General features: G+C 40.7%; 2 protein-coding genes across 5 annotated transcripts; one reads left to right on the top strand and one right to left on the bottom strand.

Annotated features, from left to right (window-relative positions):
* Positions 2111-10484, bottom strand: LOC8069935 (uncharacterized protein At4g10930). 2 transcript variants are annotated; one of them, XM_021459177.1, is made up of 15 exons: positions 10211-10484; positions 9968-10126; positions 8667-8752; positions 7920-8010; positions 7716-7765; positions 7103-7175; positions 6889-6998; positions 6729-6794; positions 5998-6605; positions 5644-5692; positions 4351-5557; positions 4199-4273; positions 3334-3814; positions 2661-3244; positions 2111-2561 (listed from the first exon to the last, which is right to left on the bottom strand). In XM_021459177.1, the coding sequence occupies exons 2-15, from the start codon at positions 10031-10033 to the stop codon at positions 2349-2351; spliced, it is 3759 nt and encodes a 1252-aa protein (XP_021314852.1). In that variant the 5' UTR covers positions 10034-10126; positions 10211-10484; the 3' UTR covers positions 2111-2348. The 2 variants fall into 2 exon arrangements, with proteins under 2 accessions (XP_021314852.1, XP_021314851.1); XM_021459176.1 differs by having other exon boundaries at positions 9968-10110.
* Positions 13164-17179, top strand: LOC8057520 (cyclin-T1-1). Of its 3 annotated transcripts, none has more exons than XM_021460076.1 (6): positions 13164-13615; positions 13779-13860; positions 15069-15203; positions 15320-15498; positions 15595-15743; positions 15855-17179. In XM_021460076.1, exons 1-6 carry the CDS (start codon positions 13425-13427, stop codon positions 16778-16780), a joined length of 1662 nt encoding a protein of 553 aa, XP_021315751.1. In that variant the 5' UTR covers positions 13164-13424; the 3' UTR covers positions 16781-17179. The 3 variants fall into 3 exon arrangements, with proteins under 3 accessions (XP_021315751.1, XP_002453265.1, XP_021315752.1); XM_002453220.2 differs by having other exon boundaries at positions 13165-13615; positions 15323-15498; positions 15855-17106; XM_021460077.1 differs by lacking the exon at positions 13164-13615 and adding an exon at positions 14384-14846.

The raw sequence follows: 18721 nt of genomic DNA, 5'->3' as shown, positions 1-18721 counted from the left end.
CCCATCATTCGGCCGCGCCGTGCCCTGTTCGTGCTTTTTTGACTCATCAGTTTTTTTAGCATTAATTTCCTGGACGGGTCGGCCGGCCGCCACATTGTCGCGGAGACTTTCACTTGTAAGTCATCACTAAAAATATTATTCATTAATTTATTATAAAATTAAAATATTATTAGCTAATAGAAAAAAAAGGGCTTAAAAAAACGAACGGAGCCTAAGAGTATTTGTTCGACAGCATCACCTTCGACATCTATATTAGGAAAAATCTTTCGAACATACATACTATATGTTTAGTTCAAATAATACTGATTTTCCTTTTAAAAATATAAAATGATCATTTTTAACGTGTATACAGCTTGAGCTATACAGTATACCTCTATGGATTTCCAGAGCTCAGCCAAACGTACTTAATTGGGAATAGGATCTCTGCCTGCCATTTGTCACCGATGAACTTGATTGAATTGAAGCAAACTAAGCCGGCCGGTGGCGTTGATTCAGGCATGCAGCAAGCTGACACACGGTGGTCCATCCATAAACCATAATTCCATATGCATATATATATGGATCATCCACATGCATCCAGCTACCATTCTATTGTAGGTAGCTGCTGACAATGGAGTTGCCTGAAGCAATTTTTTGATTCTCCGAAAGAGTGATTCTGACGGAGGAATAGCACGAGGAGGCAGGAGCAGGTGATGAAAAATGATTTTAGAACGATTTCGATAAAATTGAACAGAGATCCGGTTTTTTTTTTTTGTTTCTATTCTATATATAGGGTATAAATGGAGAATCTGTTTGATTGAGTAGGGGTGATACTCCGATGAACGCTGCCAAATTAAACACGGCCCTAGCTGCGTGTCCTGCGCGTTGGTTGCCGCGCGCTCATTTGCTTGATTTTTGTTGTACGTACGTTCACACGGTCCATTTGGTAACAACGGCTAATTAATTAGCAAACATGATTGCCAATGATTAGTAGCTAGCTAGGTGTTGCCGTGTAGCTGTAGGAGATAACTGTACCTCGGATTATATGTATACATCGATGCTCTGGATAAGTGGATGGTCGGCCAAAACACATTTGTGTCCACGGACAAGGAAACGAACGAAGGAAACGAACCTAGCTGAACATTTTGTCCATGGGCGTACGTATAATATATGGCCGGTGATCCGGTTGGCCGGGGCCCCATGTGCTTGTGGTGACGTCGATCGTGTTCGACGAGTGGGGAACTGCTGCATCGATCTACACCAGGGGCCGGACCGGAACCATTCAGCGTCAAGTTCATGGTGAACGCACGCCCATGGCGGACATGCTCACTACCGATGCCGGCGCGCCGAGAGCCCGACATTGAAGGTGAGAGTGGAACAAGTCTGCCATGCCATGTATCCCATTTTTAATTTTAATCAAGAACCATGACTGGACCAATAATAAAGCACGTACATCGACATGAAGTACCACTGTTCCTACTGTTTGGTTCCAACCAGGGATCGAGCTGTAACGGCAATGTACGTATCATCAGGAAACCTGCACTGTCAATTGCAATTTCAGAGAAATGTGACTTTGTTCAGTTGGCATTCCACATCTGTGGTTCCCTCTAGCGCGTGATCGGATAACGGAGCGGTACAGCTCTCCTCTCCCCCCAAGTACAGCTCTCCACACTTGTCAAAAAAAAAAGTACAGCTCTCCACCATTTTCTTAGGAACGACCAGAGAGTGAGCAGGGCTTGTTTAGTTGCAAAATTTTTTTGGTTTTTGGAACTATAGCACTTTCGTATTTATTTGACAAACATTGTCCAATTATAGAGTAACTAAGCTTAAAAGATTCATCTCACGATTTACATATAAACTGTGCAATTAGTTTTTATTTTCGTCTATATTTAATGCTCTATGCATGTACCGCAAGATTCGATGTAACGGGAAATCTTGAAAAGTTTTTTGCTTTTTTGGGTGAACTAAACAAGGCCCAGTCCTGTCGACTCAACAGAAATTTACGTACGGGATTAACCAAAAAAACCGGAAGTTAAGAATTCTATAGTTTCGAGGCTATTCACGGTACGGGATTAAGCATGAGCTAAGAATTCTATCGCTACGAGTATTCAGCATGAGTGATCACTGGTCAGATTCGAGCAAAATTTCTTCAATTTCACCTGAAGCATTTGTTCCTGTCAAAATGGAGTCACGAATGAACTTGTTTCCTCAGGTGCAAAACGCATATGTAAAAATTATTTACGGGAACTTGTTTCCCGCCTGTACACGATTAACCATATCCACATAAGTCATTTTCATAGATTGCTTGCTCCAGCACGAGAAAACAATACCTATGCATTGCGATCACATTTTACAAAATCCCGTAAGAGTCAACTGATCTTCTGCTGAGATGCCTCAACGTACTGCAGCGCAAGCTTCTTCACCTTGTCACCCTCCTTGATCAAAAAGTTGGCATTTTTGGCATCGCGGTGGAAGCTCATTACCTTGTCGGTTGTTTTCACGACGGCCCACTTATATTGATCAACCGTGATCACACCGCTCTTGCAAAGTGGCCTGATCTGCTCTTTCACAAACATTTCAACCTACATACATGATGCATTGAAAGAAAAAGAAACATGCATGAAGTGAAAATTTGGTGACACCTACAAAAAAAACTGTTGCCAATCAAATAAGTGGGGTACCTTCTTATATGTAGAGTTTGAGGCATCTGGTGTATTTTTACCAGCTTGATCAGATGCCCGCTTCTTCGGATCATCTCCAGCTTCAGCTGCATGTTTTGCTTTGTCTGCTTTCGGGTCTTTGCTGTTTACTGATGGTTTGTCACTGCGAGATTTCTCTTTAGGGGCCTCTGAATTCTTTGGTTTGCTGATCACTTCACCATGAGATTGATTAGGTGAAGTGCTCGCTACTTTTATCATCTCTCTTGAAGCCCCTGCATGCCCAGGAACTTTATCAGGCACGCTGCAATCAACTGAAATTTCTTTACCAGGTCCACTTGATTTTTCGCATTGCTCACTGCACCTATCGACTTCAGTCAAGTTTGCGGCATTGATTTTCTTTGCTGCCACGTCCTCAGTTTCTCCCTTGCTTGTCAACTTCTGTTGTTCCTCAGAATTACGTTCATGTTGCTGACTCATAGTGTCAAGGCTTTGGCAGTTTGCAGCATCAAGATCAGTAGGCAGCGATGAATTATCATCTTTCAGTGAGGATACATCCTCGGGATTTGACTGCAAGTTTTTGCTCGGTTCCTCTAGCCTGGATTCTCCTGCATTAACCAACATAATATCTTTCAGAATTAGTATTTCCTTTGTGAAAGCATAGGACAATCAGAAACTGTCATGGAATTAGAGTTACCTTCAACCTCCGTGGTCCCTCTGTCAGGACTGTTAGGAGGGGAATCAAAGAGGCCCGCTTTTCTTAGTGCGTCTTCAGCACTGCTGAAGCTAACAGTATCCTTGTGCACAGTATGTTCTAGTGCAGTATCATCGCCTAGTTCACTCTTTTGATCGGAGACAGCTGCTCTGTTTAGAGCCTCTTCCACATCACTGCCACTAACATTGGTATCCTCAGATGTAACCTCCTGTGATATCTGATCACTGCCTGATTCAGTCCTTTTGGTTAGATTTGAAGTGTCATTATCAGATTTTGCCTTGGCATGCTGGCGAGTAGCCTGAGAGCAAAGATTCACATAAATTGATTTGCTATTTGACCTTTCATAAATACCCATTTCTACATTGACAGCATCAGCAATGGCCAATTCAGTATCTGCACATCTGCGAATGACATCCAAGTTTGCTTTCTGCAAATAATGCTCAGCAATGCGGTGAAGTTGTGCCTGAGATACAGAAGTCCGATTAATAACATAAACAGTTGATTTAAAAGAAAATACAAGCACACATACGCTTAGAGCAGTTATAGGTTGTTGTGCTGCAGGTTCTTTTAAGCTGATATTGAAAAGTACTGGTGATAAACTCATGTTTGGCAAATCAGTTAACAGTTCAGTAAAATCTATCATTCAGTGGTTAATCCTTCTCTATTTTCTCTCTAATGAATAATAACTAAACCATTTTCTGTTATTTGAAAAGTAATAATATCTAGTTCAGCAACAAGGTGTAGAGGACAGCTAACCAAACATTAGAAACTATATATCAAACAGCTGTTTGAGTTTGACCAAACAAGGTTATCTTGAAAGATGCGGCAATGCCAAACATATAATTACCTGTCTAACTGATACCGGAACCTTTTTGTTGCTGCCAGCTGCAAGCTGCGGCCTCATATCCATCGGAAGTTGTGCCTAGGAAAACCAAGTAGATGAGTATTTGTGGAGTTGTAAACGAACTTTAGAAACATATTTTAAAAAATGGAACATACTAGTAGAGGGAAGTTTCCCTTGAGAGCATCAGTGCCTCCAGTTTGATCTTTGCTTGTAGCAGAACTGGCATTTTTTCTTGCCAGGATCTCAAGAGCCCATTTTCTTTTGTCCTGCTTGATATCACCAGAAGATTGGTTTCTCTTATCCTGGGAGGGCTGGCTATTTCTATTTTCTCTTCTGCTAGATGCTTCTTTATTCAGAATTGAAGAGCTTGATGCTTTCCCAGTGCTGCTGGGTGAACTGATTTTCATTGTCTCGGTGCCTGCTGCAGGTATATTAGAAGATTTGTTACCATTAGCTTTAATTTGGCTACTTTTATCTAATGGTGCACATCCTGCAAGGGCTGAGAGAGGCCTAATACCATCCTTCCTGGGAACAACTGATGCATCAGCTAAATACAACCTGGACAAAATGGAATTGTTGTTATTCTCTTCCTTTTTCCCCTTAGCACTTTCCTTGTCCATTTCAGAGGATTTCTTGAGTAGCTGAAGTACTGATTGCAATGTCTCAATCTTTTCAGGATTTATTCCTGGGGAGCAACGGTATTTCCAGAATTCAACTTCCCAATCACGATGCCAATCGCTTCTTCTTCTTCCTGTAGATGTTCCATACAACTTTTTGGTCAGGTTTTCACGTTTCTTGCCCTTCTGAAGCAATGATCTCCTTGTTCTCAATAATTGGTTGGTATTAGTACTTTTGGCTGGTCCATCCACTGACTTTCCTATAGCTGCACGGAACGCACTCAACAGTTTTTCATCAAAGGATCCATCCTTCTCGAGTATATTAGTGCCTGTATCTCTAACTACTTCCCTGATCTCTTTCTGTAACTTTTGAACCAAGGCAGACGATTCTTTTCCTTCTTCCTTTCGGAAGATCTTTTTCACTCTAGGACCAGGCTTATCTCCTGCTCTTCTTCCTACAGGCTTAGCCAGCTCTCTACCAGGATCTCTTCTGTAAACATCACCTTCAACAATGCTCATTATATCAGGAATAGATTTCTGTTGTGCGACAGACTCTGGCATATCATCGTCGGTAGCTTTTACAGGACTAGTAGTATGACTATGTGTTGAAGAAAAACCAGAGCTTCCAATTACATTAATGTCCTGCTCTTGCACTTCCAATTTTGCTTTCTTCGCAGGATGGATCACTTCATTTCCAGATTCCATGTCCTCGTGTTTCATGTCATCGCTATTATGCCCATCATGCCTGAAAAAAAATAAATAAAAAGGTTACGCAAATGATATGGACAACTGACATGAAACAAGTGAGATCAAGTTCCTGAGGATTTTCACCTAAGTGGCAACTGTAGGTTCTGTGCAGTTTTCATCTGCTGAACTTCATCTGTATAAACACATGAATGTTAGTCAAACTTACCAGCAGCAGCATTGATAGAAGAGAATATGTATTCTGAGTGCATAACAAGAACAAATGCGGCACAAGAAAACTTGATTGCAACAGCCATCTCATAGGCACATGAAATGTCATAGTTGCTGAAGTAACTAGTTTGACAAATGGTAAGAAACACAGTGACCAACATATGAATACTTTTCATGGTCGCAGTTAGTGTAATGCCCGTGGGCCGGTAGATCCAAATAAAGCAAGCTATCAACATTCCATATCTGATTATACAAATGACCACAACATACCTGACAAGAAAGGTTGTGGAGATTTGGTTACAGGAGATAATTCATTATTGCTTTGCTCCACTGAATTCTCCTCTCCAGTACTTTTAGCCTCCTTGCCGTTATCTACTACTGGACAAGATGACACAAGCTTTGGTACTTCTAACCGTTCAGTTGACATGTTACCCTGCTCTGAGCTAAATATGGTTGTTGCTGGCTCACGTATTGGTGAAAATTGTAATGATGTTTCTGTTGGCTCAGGATAAAGAGGGTGAACAACATTTGTTTCAGAAGGTTTATTCTGGGATGTACTGAAAATATCTGTGTTCCGCAGGGAACTAGCATCTGCAACAAGGGCATCTTTGGAATGACTTGGATATGAACTGCAGTTAAATGTTTCATGTGCTGTCTTAAGTCCTAGTGAAGTTTCTGATATACCACTCCTAGTTTCAGAATGCACACCCACCATTGATACAACAAGGGCAGTTTCTCCCTCATCAGCAACAGATACTGACACCCTTCCAGAAAATGATGCATTGGTAGCTGTCCTATCAGAACCAATCATACACTCCTCACTGAAGTTTTGCTTCAAGATTACATCTGCCTCATGTTCCACTTCATTAAACTTGCATCTACAAATGGAATTGATAATTCAGTATCATAAGAGTTTGAGCAAGTTCAGCATGATTACTAATTATTACTACTTGCAACTTTTTGGAAATGGCGATTCAATAGAGTCAGAAGATGTACATTACCTTGGGCAGAGCCATGAATTGTCAGATGCCATTGCTGGATTGAACCCCACACATATAGCATGATACCTGGTTTAAAGTTAAGGATCAATGAAATTAGAAGAGGAATATGGTTCCTAAGTCCCAATTAATAACTTCATAAAGGATAACAAAAAACAAGTACCATTTATCACAGGAATCACAAGCAATAGATGTATCTAAAGTTGAATCATCCTCAGCTGCCACAAGTCCATTCCGAATCTTGCAATCACCATCATCCAAACAAACTACTGCCTGGAGAATGCGATAAAACAGAGCAAGCCACACAATCAACTTTGTGGGACAGAGGAGTATGATTGTTTGGAAGGAGATGATGAGTGTTGTCTGAGTATTGTTACTTCTGCATCAATATAGTATGATGGGAAGGAAAGTGTGCTGTTTTCCTCTTGCACATACCAATCATCATCACAGCTGCACGAGAAGCGTTGGTTCAAAACAATGAGTAACATAATAGAAGAAGTCATGACATGGTTTTAATATTATTTATTCGAGCATTGGTTGGAAAAACATAAGATTGGAGGAATCATAAAATAAGAAATATACAATCAAGTCATTATGGAAAAATCATATGGCATGAATTCCCATGAAAATGATGTGCATACGCAGTTACGCACAGGCATCCGGGTATATCAGAAAAAAATTCCTGCTTCACATGTAAGGTGACTCAAGTATCATTTTTTGTTACTTTGCTCGAAATGATATCAAGGGCAAGCTTTCACTGGTATTGTGATTCAAAAACTTCAAACCGATCCTCTATTTTTATTGATAATGAAAACACAACATCCTGAGATAAAAGGCAAAAACATATGATAGAAATAGGCTGCCTAAGAACTTAGGAGGAAATAGGGGGAGCGCAGAATATATATAACATAAACAATTAAGGATACTAGTGTTAAAATAACATGTGTGTATACCACAAGTAGAAAAAAAATTGCTGCTATTGGCCTATACCTGGTTAAAGAGTATTCATCTTCGTCGGTAGCTCCAATTGTACCATATACCTTCACCAATGAAATAGCAATATCAAACAATTAGTGCAATCCTACCTTCCAAGGTGAGACATTGAAATAAACTTTTCTACAACAGAATTCTTCCACAGGTATTATGAGAATTCAGCAAAGGAAAGATTGACAATAAAATATATTTGCTACTTACTGGAGTGCATGTTATGTGTTGGAATTCACTTTTGCATAGGGGGCACCGCTTTGTGATGGCAGCCCAGTTATCAATGCATGTATAGCAAAACCTGGCATTTGGAATTCAGATATCTATGCATCACATTACAGTTTATAAAGGGATTTTCATAAATTTCAGAAACCAATTAGTTCCTCCATTCCAAATTATATGACGTTTTGGCTTTAATAGATACATTACTTCTAATATGTATCTAGGATAATGTATATCTAAGTGCATAGCAAAAGCTATGTATCTAGAAAAGCCAAAACATCTTATAACTTGGAATGGAGGGAACGCTATATTGGTACTTATTCTAATGCAAGTACTTTTCTAAACTTCTTATATTATGCTGCATAAATTAAGTGCCAAGAGAATAGAATGAATGGTTACTAATCCAAAGTAAGAGCATGCAACTCTAGCAGACAGGAACATCATTTGGAACTGAAGTGTTTGACCTTCAAATATAACAGGCAAGACAAAGAACTGAAATAAGCAAGTAACGGTGATTATAGCCACAGATAGCACAGGATCAAATGAGAATGACAAGCTTAGGTTAGGTATCAGGACTACAGATTTCATTATCAAATACTGATCTGCCAAATAATATATATTCCAAGTCCCCAAGTAGTTAAACAATGTTGATCCTGAAGAACTTAATGCAATATGTATTAACAGGAGGTGATGAATCAAATCCTAGAAACTACAAATATGCAATCAAAGACCTACCAGTGTGAACAACAATCCAAGACTCCTCTGTCGATGATGATGTCTCTACAAATGCCACAACTCTCATTCTCCGATGAAAATTTTCCCTGCAAAACAGTTTGATGGACCATATTATAGGACAAACATAACTGTGCAAGGAAACATGGACTAAAGACTAGTTAGCAGTACTACTGCACTAACTGGACTATGCTAATCTTACCAAGTTAGCAGCAGTATATTTCTCTTACATCTACTTAAAACATTTTGATCCCAGAAGAAGCAAGGTTGGATAGTGACATCTGTGACGTACAAACCAGTGGCAGAGCTCTGAGCCTGCCAAGACTAGTGCCAAAAGTAGCGCATAAAGCAATCCACCCTTATTTAAAATTTGGCATATAGATAGAAAATGCTTTTTTTTTCATTTGTTGAGTTCAAAATTACCTTAGGTCATAATTTACAAGTTACAACCATTATCACATGGTGTTTCTTTAGGTCCTAGGCAACTGATAATGCCAACAAAAAGCTTTCCAACCTAACTGAAAATAGATACTCAGTAAACATATCCACTAGAGGAAGATATTAGTTCGACCATAATACTTGGCGCTCGATAGTAATCTTATTATCTAATTCTAGAACAATTGAACAAATGTAATGCAAGATGCAATATAAATAAAACTATATTTCCTTTCACTGTGTGCTATTGATTCTAACAATCTAGCTTCAACCAAAATAGAAAATGGATGGGGATTGGGGAGTGATTGAACAAGAGCAACAGAGTGACAGACTGAAGGATTGCAGAAAGGTGGTGAAATGTGCAGAAAATGGAATTCCCATGTATAACAAAGAGATCATTGTTAGTGTGGCTTTTCATATCTCCAATCCCCCATCACAAGGTGGCAATGTCCAGATAATTCAAAAACAACTTGCAGTTTTATGTAGGCATTGCTTCTTCATGCTATAGCAAGTTAGCAACACAACTAGTAGCCATTGTGGTGAACTGACACAGTGACACCATTCCATACCCTGCAAGCAATCATAACCTACTCTATATCTATATAACAAACGAATCATGGTCTGGTTGAACAACAAAATATACACTCCAATATAAGGAAGAACGATAGCATGATAGCTTCCGGGAACTACTATCTGCATAGCTTTAGTTCATTCCTCACTGAGCAACACAATTAGCAATACCAGCAACTCACTGAGCAACTCAATTAGCAATACCAGCAGCAACCGAAAAGGAAATTCAGCAACAGCAAAGCAATATTCACTCCACTAGTTCACCAAGCACAAGTAAAAGCTTTGAAGGCGCACAGTACCAGGTCTTCCATCTGTCCCAGAGTTGCGCTCGACTCTCCATCAACGTCCATTTCCCACGGGAACATCTTGGTTGAGCTTTGGCACGAGCCAAAATCAGCAACTATTCAAGCTGGGTGGAGCCTCGCAGTATGATCGCTTGCCACTGGAATTGGGGTAACCTGGAACCAATCAGTGCCTGGGTATCACCGGCTCCGGCGAGCGGGCAGCCCTATCAGCAATGGGAAGTTGGATTAGATGAGTACCCCTCCTCGATTTGGCGCCCGCGCCGCCCCCAGTGGGCAGTGGTCCTCTCCTCGATGTGACCGAGCCGCTGCCTGAGCCCCGATGTGGCCGCGCCGCTGCTCGATTTGGCCAGGGCGGCCGGCGCTACGCACGATTCGGCGAGCTGCGGGTGGCGTGATGCTTAGCCCACGGCTGGGGCGGCCACATGGACTGGGATGGAGCGGGGTGTTGGGCGGCGTCGGCGACTCGGCGTCCCAGCGACGCCGCCGGTCGTGGCTTCCTCCAGGAAAAGGAGGAGAGAAAAGAAAAGGTAAAATGCCGTTTCGTCGTTGGGCCATATCATCTCGATGGAACGAACGCTCGGCCCAACCCAGCCAGACATGAGGGCGTCATGACCCTGGGCCTTGTAGAGGCCTAACCAAACCCGATCCGGTACTCAAAGTTTTTTTTTCTTTTTTTTTGGCTCAAAAAGACCTCGAAGATTTATTTTTTTTTTCACCAAGTGAGCATTATTCGTTGAGATTTTTTTGGCAAACGTAGCTTTTTTAGACCATCTTCAAGAGTATCATTTTTCTCCAAAAATATGTAGTTTTGCAACTCCTAAAAAGATATTGGGAGAATAACCGAAAAAGTCATATTTAAGAGTCCCCAATAATCTACTACTAAAATATAAAAAATAATTTTACATCAGAAAACCATATACTATTTCTAAATCATCGTAACCACTATTATATATACTTTCTTTACATTTGCATTAGGAATTATTTCCTACTCTTTATTCTTTCAAACACCCTTCAACCTTTAGATCGATCTAGAAGACAGTGCCGGCAAGAGCGATGCACGCAAGAAAGGGCCGTATTTTTATGCACGATGGTAGCCTATTTGCCAATTACTAAAAGATGTGGAAGAGACATGGGATACTCTTGCATGTGAGTTTTTCTCTTTTTTCCTTAAGAAAATGTGGATGAGAGAGGGATACAGAGTACTCTTGGATATTTAGGTAGCGGGTGAGATTACTATATTTTTATTTCATTCATTTCAATTCAAGTAGGCTTTGGGAAGGATAATGATAAAGTCATGCGTCGTGATAAAGAATTTTCGTAGGTCAACCAAAAAAAATTAAACTTTTTTTTATTATATGCATGTGTTTTTTCTACTCTTACAGTGCTTACTATATTTGTGTTTATGCGCTTATAATATATAAGGTCGTCTCTAGTAGCACTTAGAGCTAGCCGAATAGTGAAAAAAAATAAGAAGCTAATATGAAGCTAAAAGATAATCTCACATATTTCACAAAACTTTTCTCACACAACATAATGTCTCCGTGGCGGAATCAGCGATTTTAATTAAGGGAAGCCGAACAAATATGCTCATATTTTTTAGTGTGATAAAATATACATCATTATATGTTGAAGATTTTTTTTCAAAAAATCACTACTTGTTTTTTACCAAAATCATCATATTTTAATAAAAAAAAAGGTGAAATCAATATTTTTTACTATAAATATCAATATCTATACATTATGCTTGGGGGGCACTGCCCCTGCTGGTCCGTGGTTCCGCCACTGCAATATCTGCTACTCTCTCTCCCTTCAATGTTACCATAGCGCATCTGATGTGTTGAAGTAAGCAGGAGAAAGACGATAAATATGTGTGCTCCACTTAACAAATGTTCAACTGTGTACGAATAATAATGTTAGTAATGCAGAAAATTACCATAGTTTCTATGGACATTAACTATACTATCAGCTAAGCATGTTGCTGATGTGGTAAGATAGTTATTGAAGAGAGAACAAAAAATCATATAAAACATATCTAAATTAGAAACCGTATCTACATGAGAACCAAGACATGAAGGGATAAATAGAAAAAGAATATATGTGATTAGATAAAAACTTATTTTGTAGAAACTATACATTGAAATCATAGTTTCTTCATATAGTATTTATAGAAATTAATAGCTATAACATGTAATTTTTAGTATTGGGACTTTCGCTCCGTCCTCTCATCAAGGCTTTGTTTAGTTCTAAAAATTTTTGCAAATTGGTCATCGTAACACTTTTGTTTGTATTTGATAAATATTGTCCAATTATGGAGTAACTAGGCTTAAAATATTGGTCTCGCAAATTACATATAAACTATATAATTAGTTTTTGTTTTTATCTATATTTAATACTCTATGCATGTGCCGTAAAATTTAATATAACGAGGAATTAAAAAATTTTGCAACTTTTTTTTCAACTAAACAAGGGCCAAATGTGGAGCAAGAACATCCGTATTCGGCCATCCTGAGATGAAACCAGCGCATAAAAAAATTGGAGTGGATCTATCACGTTCCTTGGTCCTAGACTCCTGTTAGAGATAGCTGCAAGAAGCGTGACGTCACGGACGTCGAGCTGGCTCCGCGAGGTCACAGCGCGTGCCGGAAACACACAAAAAAAAGAATATCCGAATCCAACACGGGATCGAGGTTGTGTGCCGTCCGTCTATCCATCCAGGCCTTAGTTCTCATTCTCCATCACATCGAATCTTTCGACACATGCATAAAGTATTAAATATAGATAAAAATAAAAACTAATTGCACAGTTTGGTCGAAATTGACGAGACAAATCTTTTGAACCTAGTTAGTCTATGATTGGATAATATTTGTCAAATACAAACGAAAAAGCTACAGTGTCAATTTTGAAAAATATTTTGGAACTAAACAAGGGCCCGAACCCCGAAGCGGACCCACCCGTCATACACAGAGTATTACCACACGTGCCGCTTTGGATCCGAACGGGCACCGCAAGGAAAAGGGAGGGCAAGCAACGGCCGCCGTTCCGACTTCCGATCCGCGTGCTCTGCCCCTGCCCCTGCCCGCTGGCCCCGCTCCACCTCGAACGAACCGCACCGCCACCCCCGTCCCGTACGCGTCCGCGACTCTCTCTTCTCTCTCTCCGCGTGGCGCAGCCGCCAAGTCAAGTCTCCTCCGGCCCCGCCGCCTCTCCCGCTCCGCTCCGTTCGCCAGCCACCCCACCAAAACACCCCACCCACCCACCGAACCGGACGTCGAACGAGCCCAACCAACAATCCCGAGAGCCTTGCTTTGCTTGGCCCTTAAGCTTTCGGCGTCGCCGTCAACCCTCGCCGGGACCCCGATTTCATTTTTCCTACTACCGGCGGCCAAGGTCCGGTCTTTCTTCACCCGTGTCCGTGTGTGTGTGTGTGTTTGCGGCGGAGGCGGTGATCCCGATGGGCGCCGCGCTGGGAGAGGAGCGGGAGCAGGGGGGTTGCGGCGAGCGGTACCCGTCGTGGTACGTGAGCCGGGAGGAGATCGAGCGCGGCTCGCCGTCGCGGCGGGACGGCGTCAGCGCGGCCGAGGAGGCCGACCTCCGGGCCACCTACTGCTCCTTCATCCGCGACGTCTGCATCAGGCTCCAATTGTGAGTGATTGCCCTTCTCCCCACTTTTCCCCAGTCGCGGTTTCATCGCTGGTTGTGGTTGGTTGGCTGCGTTCGGTTCAGAAAGACCGAATTATTGCATCGCATTGTGCTCTCCTCTGCCGGACTTTCACTGACCAAAGAGGTCCTCTTTCTGCCGTTGCAGGCCGCAGATTACAATAGCCACGGCGATCATGCTCTGCCACCGCTTCTACCTCCGCCAGTCTCACGCCAAGAACCAGTGGCAGGTAAGATATGCGCAGTATAATAATTATATAATAAGAGAATGCGTGCCTACTTACTTGCCTATTGCCCTCGTGGCAGCACCCACCCAATATTCCTTTGAGAGGTTTTATATGCATCCTGCACATTGGTCTCTGGAATAAACAAGCACTGTTAATTAGTTCCTTTGCTTTATGAACATAGGGTATACTGTAACCACTCAGCAAAGCCGCAACTTATCTGAATTCACCAATTCATGGGGCCAAACTGTTATTTATCACTAATGAATGAATTATCACCGTTCACCCTTAAGCTATTTGCTTGCCATATATAATGTATATATAAGTGCATCCTTAAATGATTGGAGTAACCGAAGGAACAATTTTAATGTATTTTTTCATATATGAGAACCTTGACCTTCGGTGCAACAGCTTTCACATTTCAGCAAAATGAATCCTGTACTTGCCTATTATTTTCGAGCAGGGCCCCTAGCTAACTTTTTTCTTTCATTTTCACGGAGAGATTAACTAATTTCTTTTTCTTGTGTAGATACAAAATATTTTCATTATGGCTATCAGACCCTAACATTATGTGACTTTGTACCTTTGCTGGGGGTTAGTCGAGAGTATTGTGTGTCATAAGAAAACACAGGAGTTTGTGGGTCTACAGATATATTCAAGGTGGCTTCATTTGAAATATGTCCACATGTGTGTACTTCACTCGGGTACACATTAAGTGGTGTACTGGTCGCTCGGGTGGTATAAACTGCCATGATGCTTCTTTTTTTAAAAAAAAAGAAAAGAAAAGAAAAGAAAAGAAAAGCTGAAACATGAGTTTGTAATCATTCCTGAGGAGTCGAGCAGTTTCACCTTCACAAATAAGAGGTCTGGGTGTGAGTTTTAGTTAAAGCAATTTACCCGGAGCACCTAAATTGCAATTGTGGACGAAGGTGTGACCTTTTGGAGCAACTTTATCGAACTTGAAGCAGCACTTTCTTATAATACTCGTATCAGTAAGTATTAGCAACTTGTTGTACTACTATCTAATTACTTCGTAGTAAATTGTATCAAATTTAGGCTCTACATATTATTCTTTAGGCCATGAATATATCTCCCCTAAAATACTGCACACACTTGAGTGCTCTATTTTCAGCAATACAATTTTTTACCATTTCCTCCATTCTCTTGGTTTGCTAACAGTTGAAGATTACTTACCAACCCTCTGTGTTTTTCAGACTGTAGCAACTGTTTGTGTATTTCTTGCTTCAAAGATGGAAGACACACCTTGCTTATTAAAACACGTGGTCATCGTGGCATATGAAACAATGTACCAGAAAAACCCTGATGCTGCTAAGAGAATCCACCAGGAGGTATCTAATTTTCTTCACCTTTTGCACTATTATTATTACTCCTTGACACTTGGCCTGTTGCTTTTGTGATGTTTGATTGACTTGTTTACTGTGCAACTTTTGTTTCCAATAAAAAGCAGGAAGTTCTTGCAAAGCAGAAAGCGCTGATTTTGGTGGGGGAGACACTATTGCTTTCAACCATTAGGTTTGATTTCAATATACAGCATCCTTATGAACCACTAAAGTTCGCTCTGAAGAAACTGGGAATCGTCCAGAAGGAACTAAGACAATCTGCCATGGCTCTCATTAATGATATGTAAGTTATTTGAGCTGTTCTTTTAAACATTCTTCTTGGAATTGGCAATCTTGTTTTTTCTCCCCTCTGAGTTGGTTTGACACTTAATACATGCAGGCTTCCAACTACTTTAGTTGTGCAGTTCAAACCACACTACATAGCTGCTGGATCACTATGCCTTGCTGCCGAATTTCACAATGTTGATCTTTCCCAGAATGAGATAATATGGTGGCATGTGTTCGATGTTGCTCTAGATCCGTTGAAAGGTACACAGCAGATAAAGTTATTTTCTTGTTATCTTTCACTGAGCTATATCAGTTATGTATTCTCACTACCATCACTTTCCTGTCATGCCTGACAATCAAATACATTTGCAGTTGTTGTGCAGCAAATGTGTCAGTTATTTAAGAAAAGGGCCCCATGCTCTATGGGTCCTGTTATCAAGCCTGTACCAACTTCAAGTGCAATGGATAAACATCAGATCAAGCTGACTCCAACTCTAACTCCAAGTCCAATGGATAAGCATCAGATCTTGATTCCAACTCCAGCTCCAATATATAGACATCAGAGCAAGCCGATTCCAACTCCAATGGATAAACAGCAGAGCAATCTAGCTTTTCATCCGATGGATAAACAGCAGATGAAGCCAGCTCCAACTCCAATGGATAAACAGCAGATCAAGCTGGCTGCAGCTCCAGCTCCAGCTCCAATGTATAGACATCAGATCAAGCCGATTCCAACTCCAATGGATAAACAGCAGAGCAATCTAGCTCCAACACCGATGGATAAACAGCAGATGAGGATGGCTGCAGCTCCAGTGCTGACGGATAGACAGCGGATAGTAAGCGCCCCAGTTCCTGCTCTGAGGCACACACAATCTTCAAGGAGAAATTTTAGCGATGGCAATACAGAAGTTTCTAGTTGTGTGACTACCAGTAGTTCATTTAACAAGAATTCCACAGGCAGGTCACCAAGGAATGAAGGGAATTGGTACCGAGGAAAGAATGAAGAGAATCCGTATTGGCGAAGACACATAAATCATAACTTGGAGCATAGGTTAGAAGAACGGTCTAATCAGAGAACTCTGAAGTCTGATCTTGCTTACCTTGTTCGTAGTGGGCCAAAGGATACAAATGCAACAGAGATCAAGAATCTGACCAGACAGAAGAGAAGAATTCAAGAGGTTGGAGGGCTCCCAACTCCAGTTTATATGACTGATACAAACGCTTGGAGGCAAGGTAGTGGTGTAATTGTTTTTGAAACAACTTCATCTCGGCAGAAACAGAAGGTCGAGAGAAGATGAACCATAGGAGTTGCTATTTTTATTTGGTAATATATGCAGAGACTCGGATCTCTGCTAGACTGCTGCTTTGAGATAAAGGTGTCTAATGTGGACGGGTCTGTAAATTAAGTCACTCGTGCACATCAAATGCACCCAGCTTGCACAGAAATGCCATATTATCTCCATGTACAAGCCTATTTAGTCTTATAGGCACGAATGGATAGTGATGGAGATAGCTGATCTTGGGCACCTAGTGTCATCTTTTATTTTATACTGAGCTGTGTGGCTCAGACAAAACAAATTTTGTGGTGTATATATATAATTTTGTAGCAATGTCCATGTGTATATTAGATCGGTGCTCTAATTCTGTTTACATTTTCTCAGATCGTCCAATGCTATGTACACTGTGGTTGTCTTTACTACGAGTTCTCACTTCTCAGTTGGTGTTTTTGGTTTATCCTTTTAGTGCCTCGGTGAAAATTGCTACCCGTCTGAAACTTCCCATGTTCAACGAGGAGATTGACAGTGTTTTGGCCGTCGACACAATTACCAACTTCTAAAGGTCTAATGTAGTCAACTCAAAACATAGAGCTAGGGAATAGTGTTTGTGGACAGATGTAAGGGCACTCCCAATACTAGAAGCTACATATAGTTTCTATACTCATTAAAATTTATAGACACTATATATAGAAACTATGGTCCCAATGGATAGTTTCTATAGAATATTTTTATATCCAATCACATTCATTCTCTCTCCATTCTTAGCTAATCATATCACCTCATGTCTTGGATTTTGTGTAGACATGGTTTCTAACTTAGACTCAGTTTCTATGATTTTTACTCTCTTTTCAATAACTACATTGCCACATCAGCAAAATGCTTACGTGACACTACAATTAATGTATATAAAAACCATAATAATTTCTGCATTAGGAGTGCCCTAATATGCTTTATTAGAGAGCCTGATTTATACAGAAAGAACAGGCAGATTTTCTACAGCCTGATGGCACAGTGTTAGCCATTGTTGTATTATATATTATATACAAGAACAGGGCTACGTAGCTAACGATACCTTGACGCCAGAGCCTTTGATGCCATATTAAACAAGAGTGGGCTCTTCGACGTACATTAGCTTTTAATAGACATTGCTGAACAACTGCGTTATTGGCCTTCATGCTGAAAGGTGGTGGGTGTCTTGGCCTGTTTGGTTTTTCTTGCTAAGCTAAATTTTAGTTAGCTAAAATTATATTGTTTGCTTCGTCAATTCTTTGGCTCGCGATTGGAAAGAGTCACCAGTGCCTTTATGTAAAAAAAGACTTATCGATGCACCCGGAGACGGCATACAACAGCTTAAACTTGCAGCTAGAGAGAATCCTTCCTGAGACTGTCTCCAAAAACCCCTACATTCAGCAAAACCAGCATTCTTCACCATGCATCGCATAGTGTGCCAAATACAAATTAGTTCCAAGACTAAAAGTGCTCTGATGACAACACATATTCAGTGCTTGCAAACTAAAAAAAATGTATATTTCAAATCGTAGATGATAAAATTCAAGCATCGTTTCCACGATTCAAATTATGCCATGCCATATCGGAATACCAGATGCTGAGACTATGGCCTTGTTTACTTCCACCTAAAACTTTTCAAGATTCCCCGTCACATCGAATCTTTAGACGCATGTATGGAGTATTAAATGTAAACGAAAACAAAAACTAATTGCACAGTTTGGTCGAAATTGATGAGACGAATCTTTGAAGCCTAGTTAGTCTATGGTTGGACAATAATTACCACAAACAAACGAAAGTGCTACAGTGTCGCGAAATTTTTTTCTTCACGAACTAAACAAGGAGTTTGTGGTTCTACCACAAGACCTATCCAGGGGGTGTTTAGTTTCCCTTTTTTTCCAAAAAATTTTGGGTTTTGGTTTATCATTTTGCAAAATAGAACTAAACACTATGCAA

The sequence above is a fragment of the Sorghum bicolor genome, chromosome 4, assembly GCF_000003195.3.
Source record: "Sorghum bicolor cultivar BTx623 chromosome 4, Sorghum_bicolor_NCBIv3, whole genome shotgun sequence".
Classification (NCBI taxonomy): domain Eukaryota; kingdom Viridiplantae; phylum Streptophyta; class Magnoliopsida; order Poales; family Poaceae; genus Sorghum; species Sorghum bicolor.
This window is presented reverse-complemented; position numbering and strand designations above follow the sequence as displayed.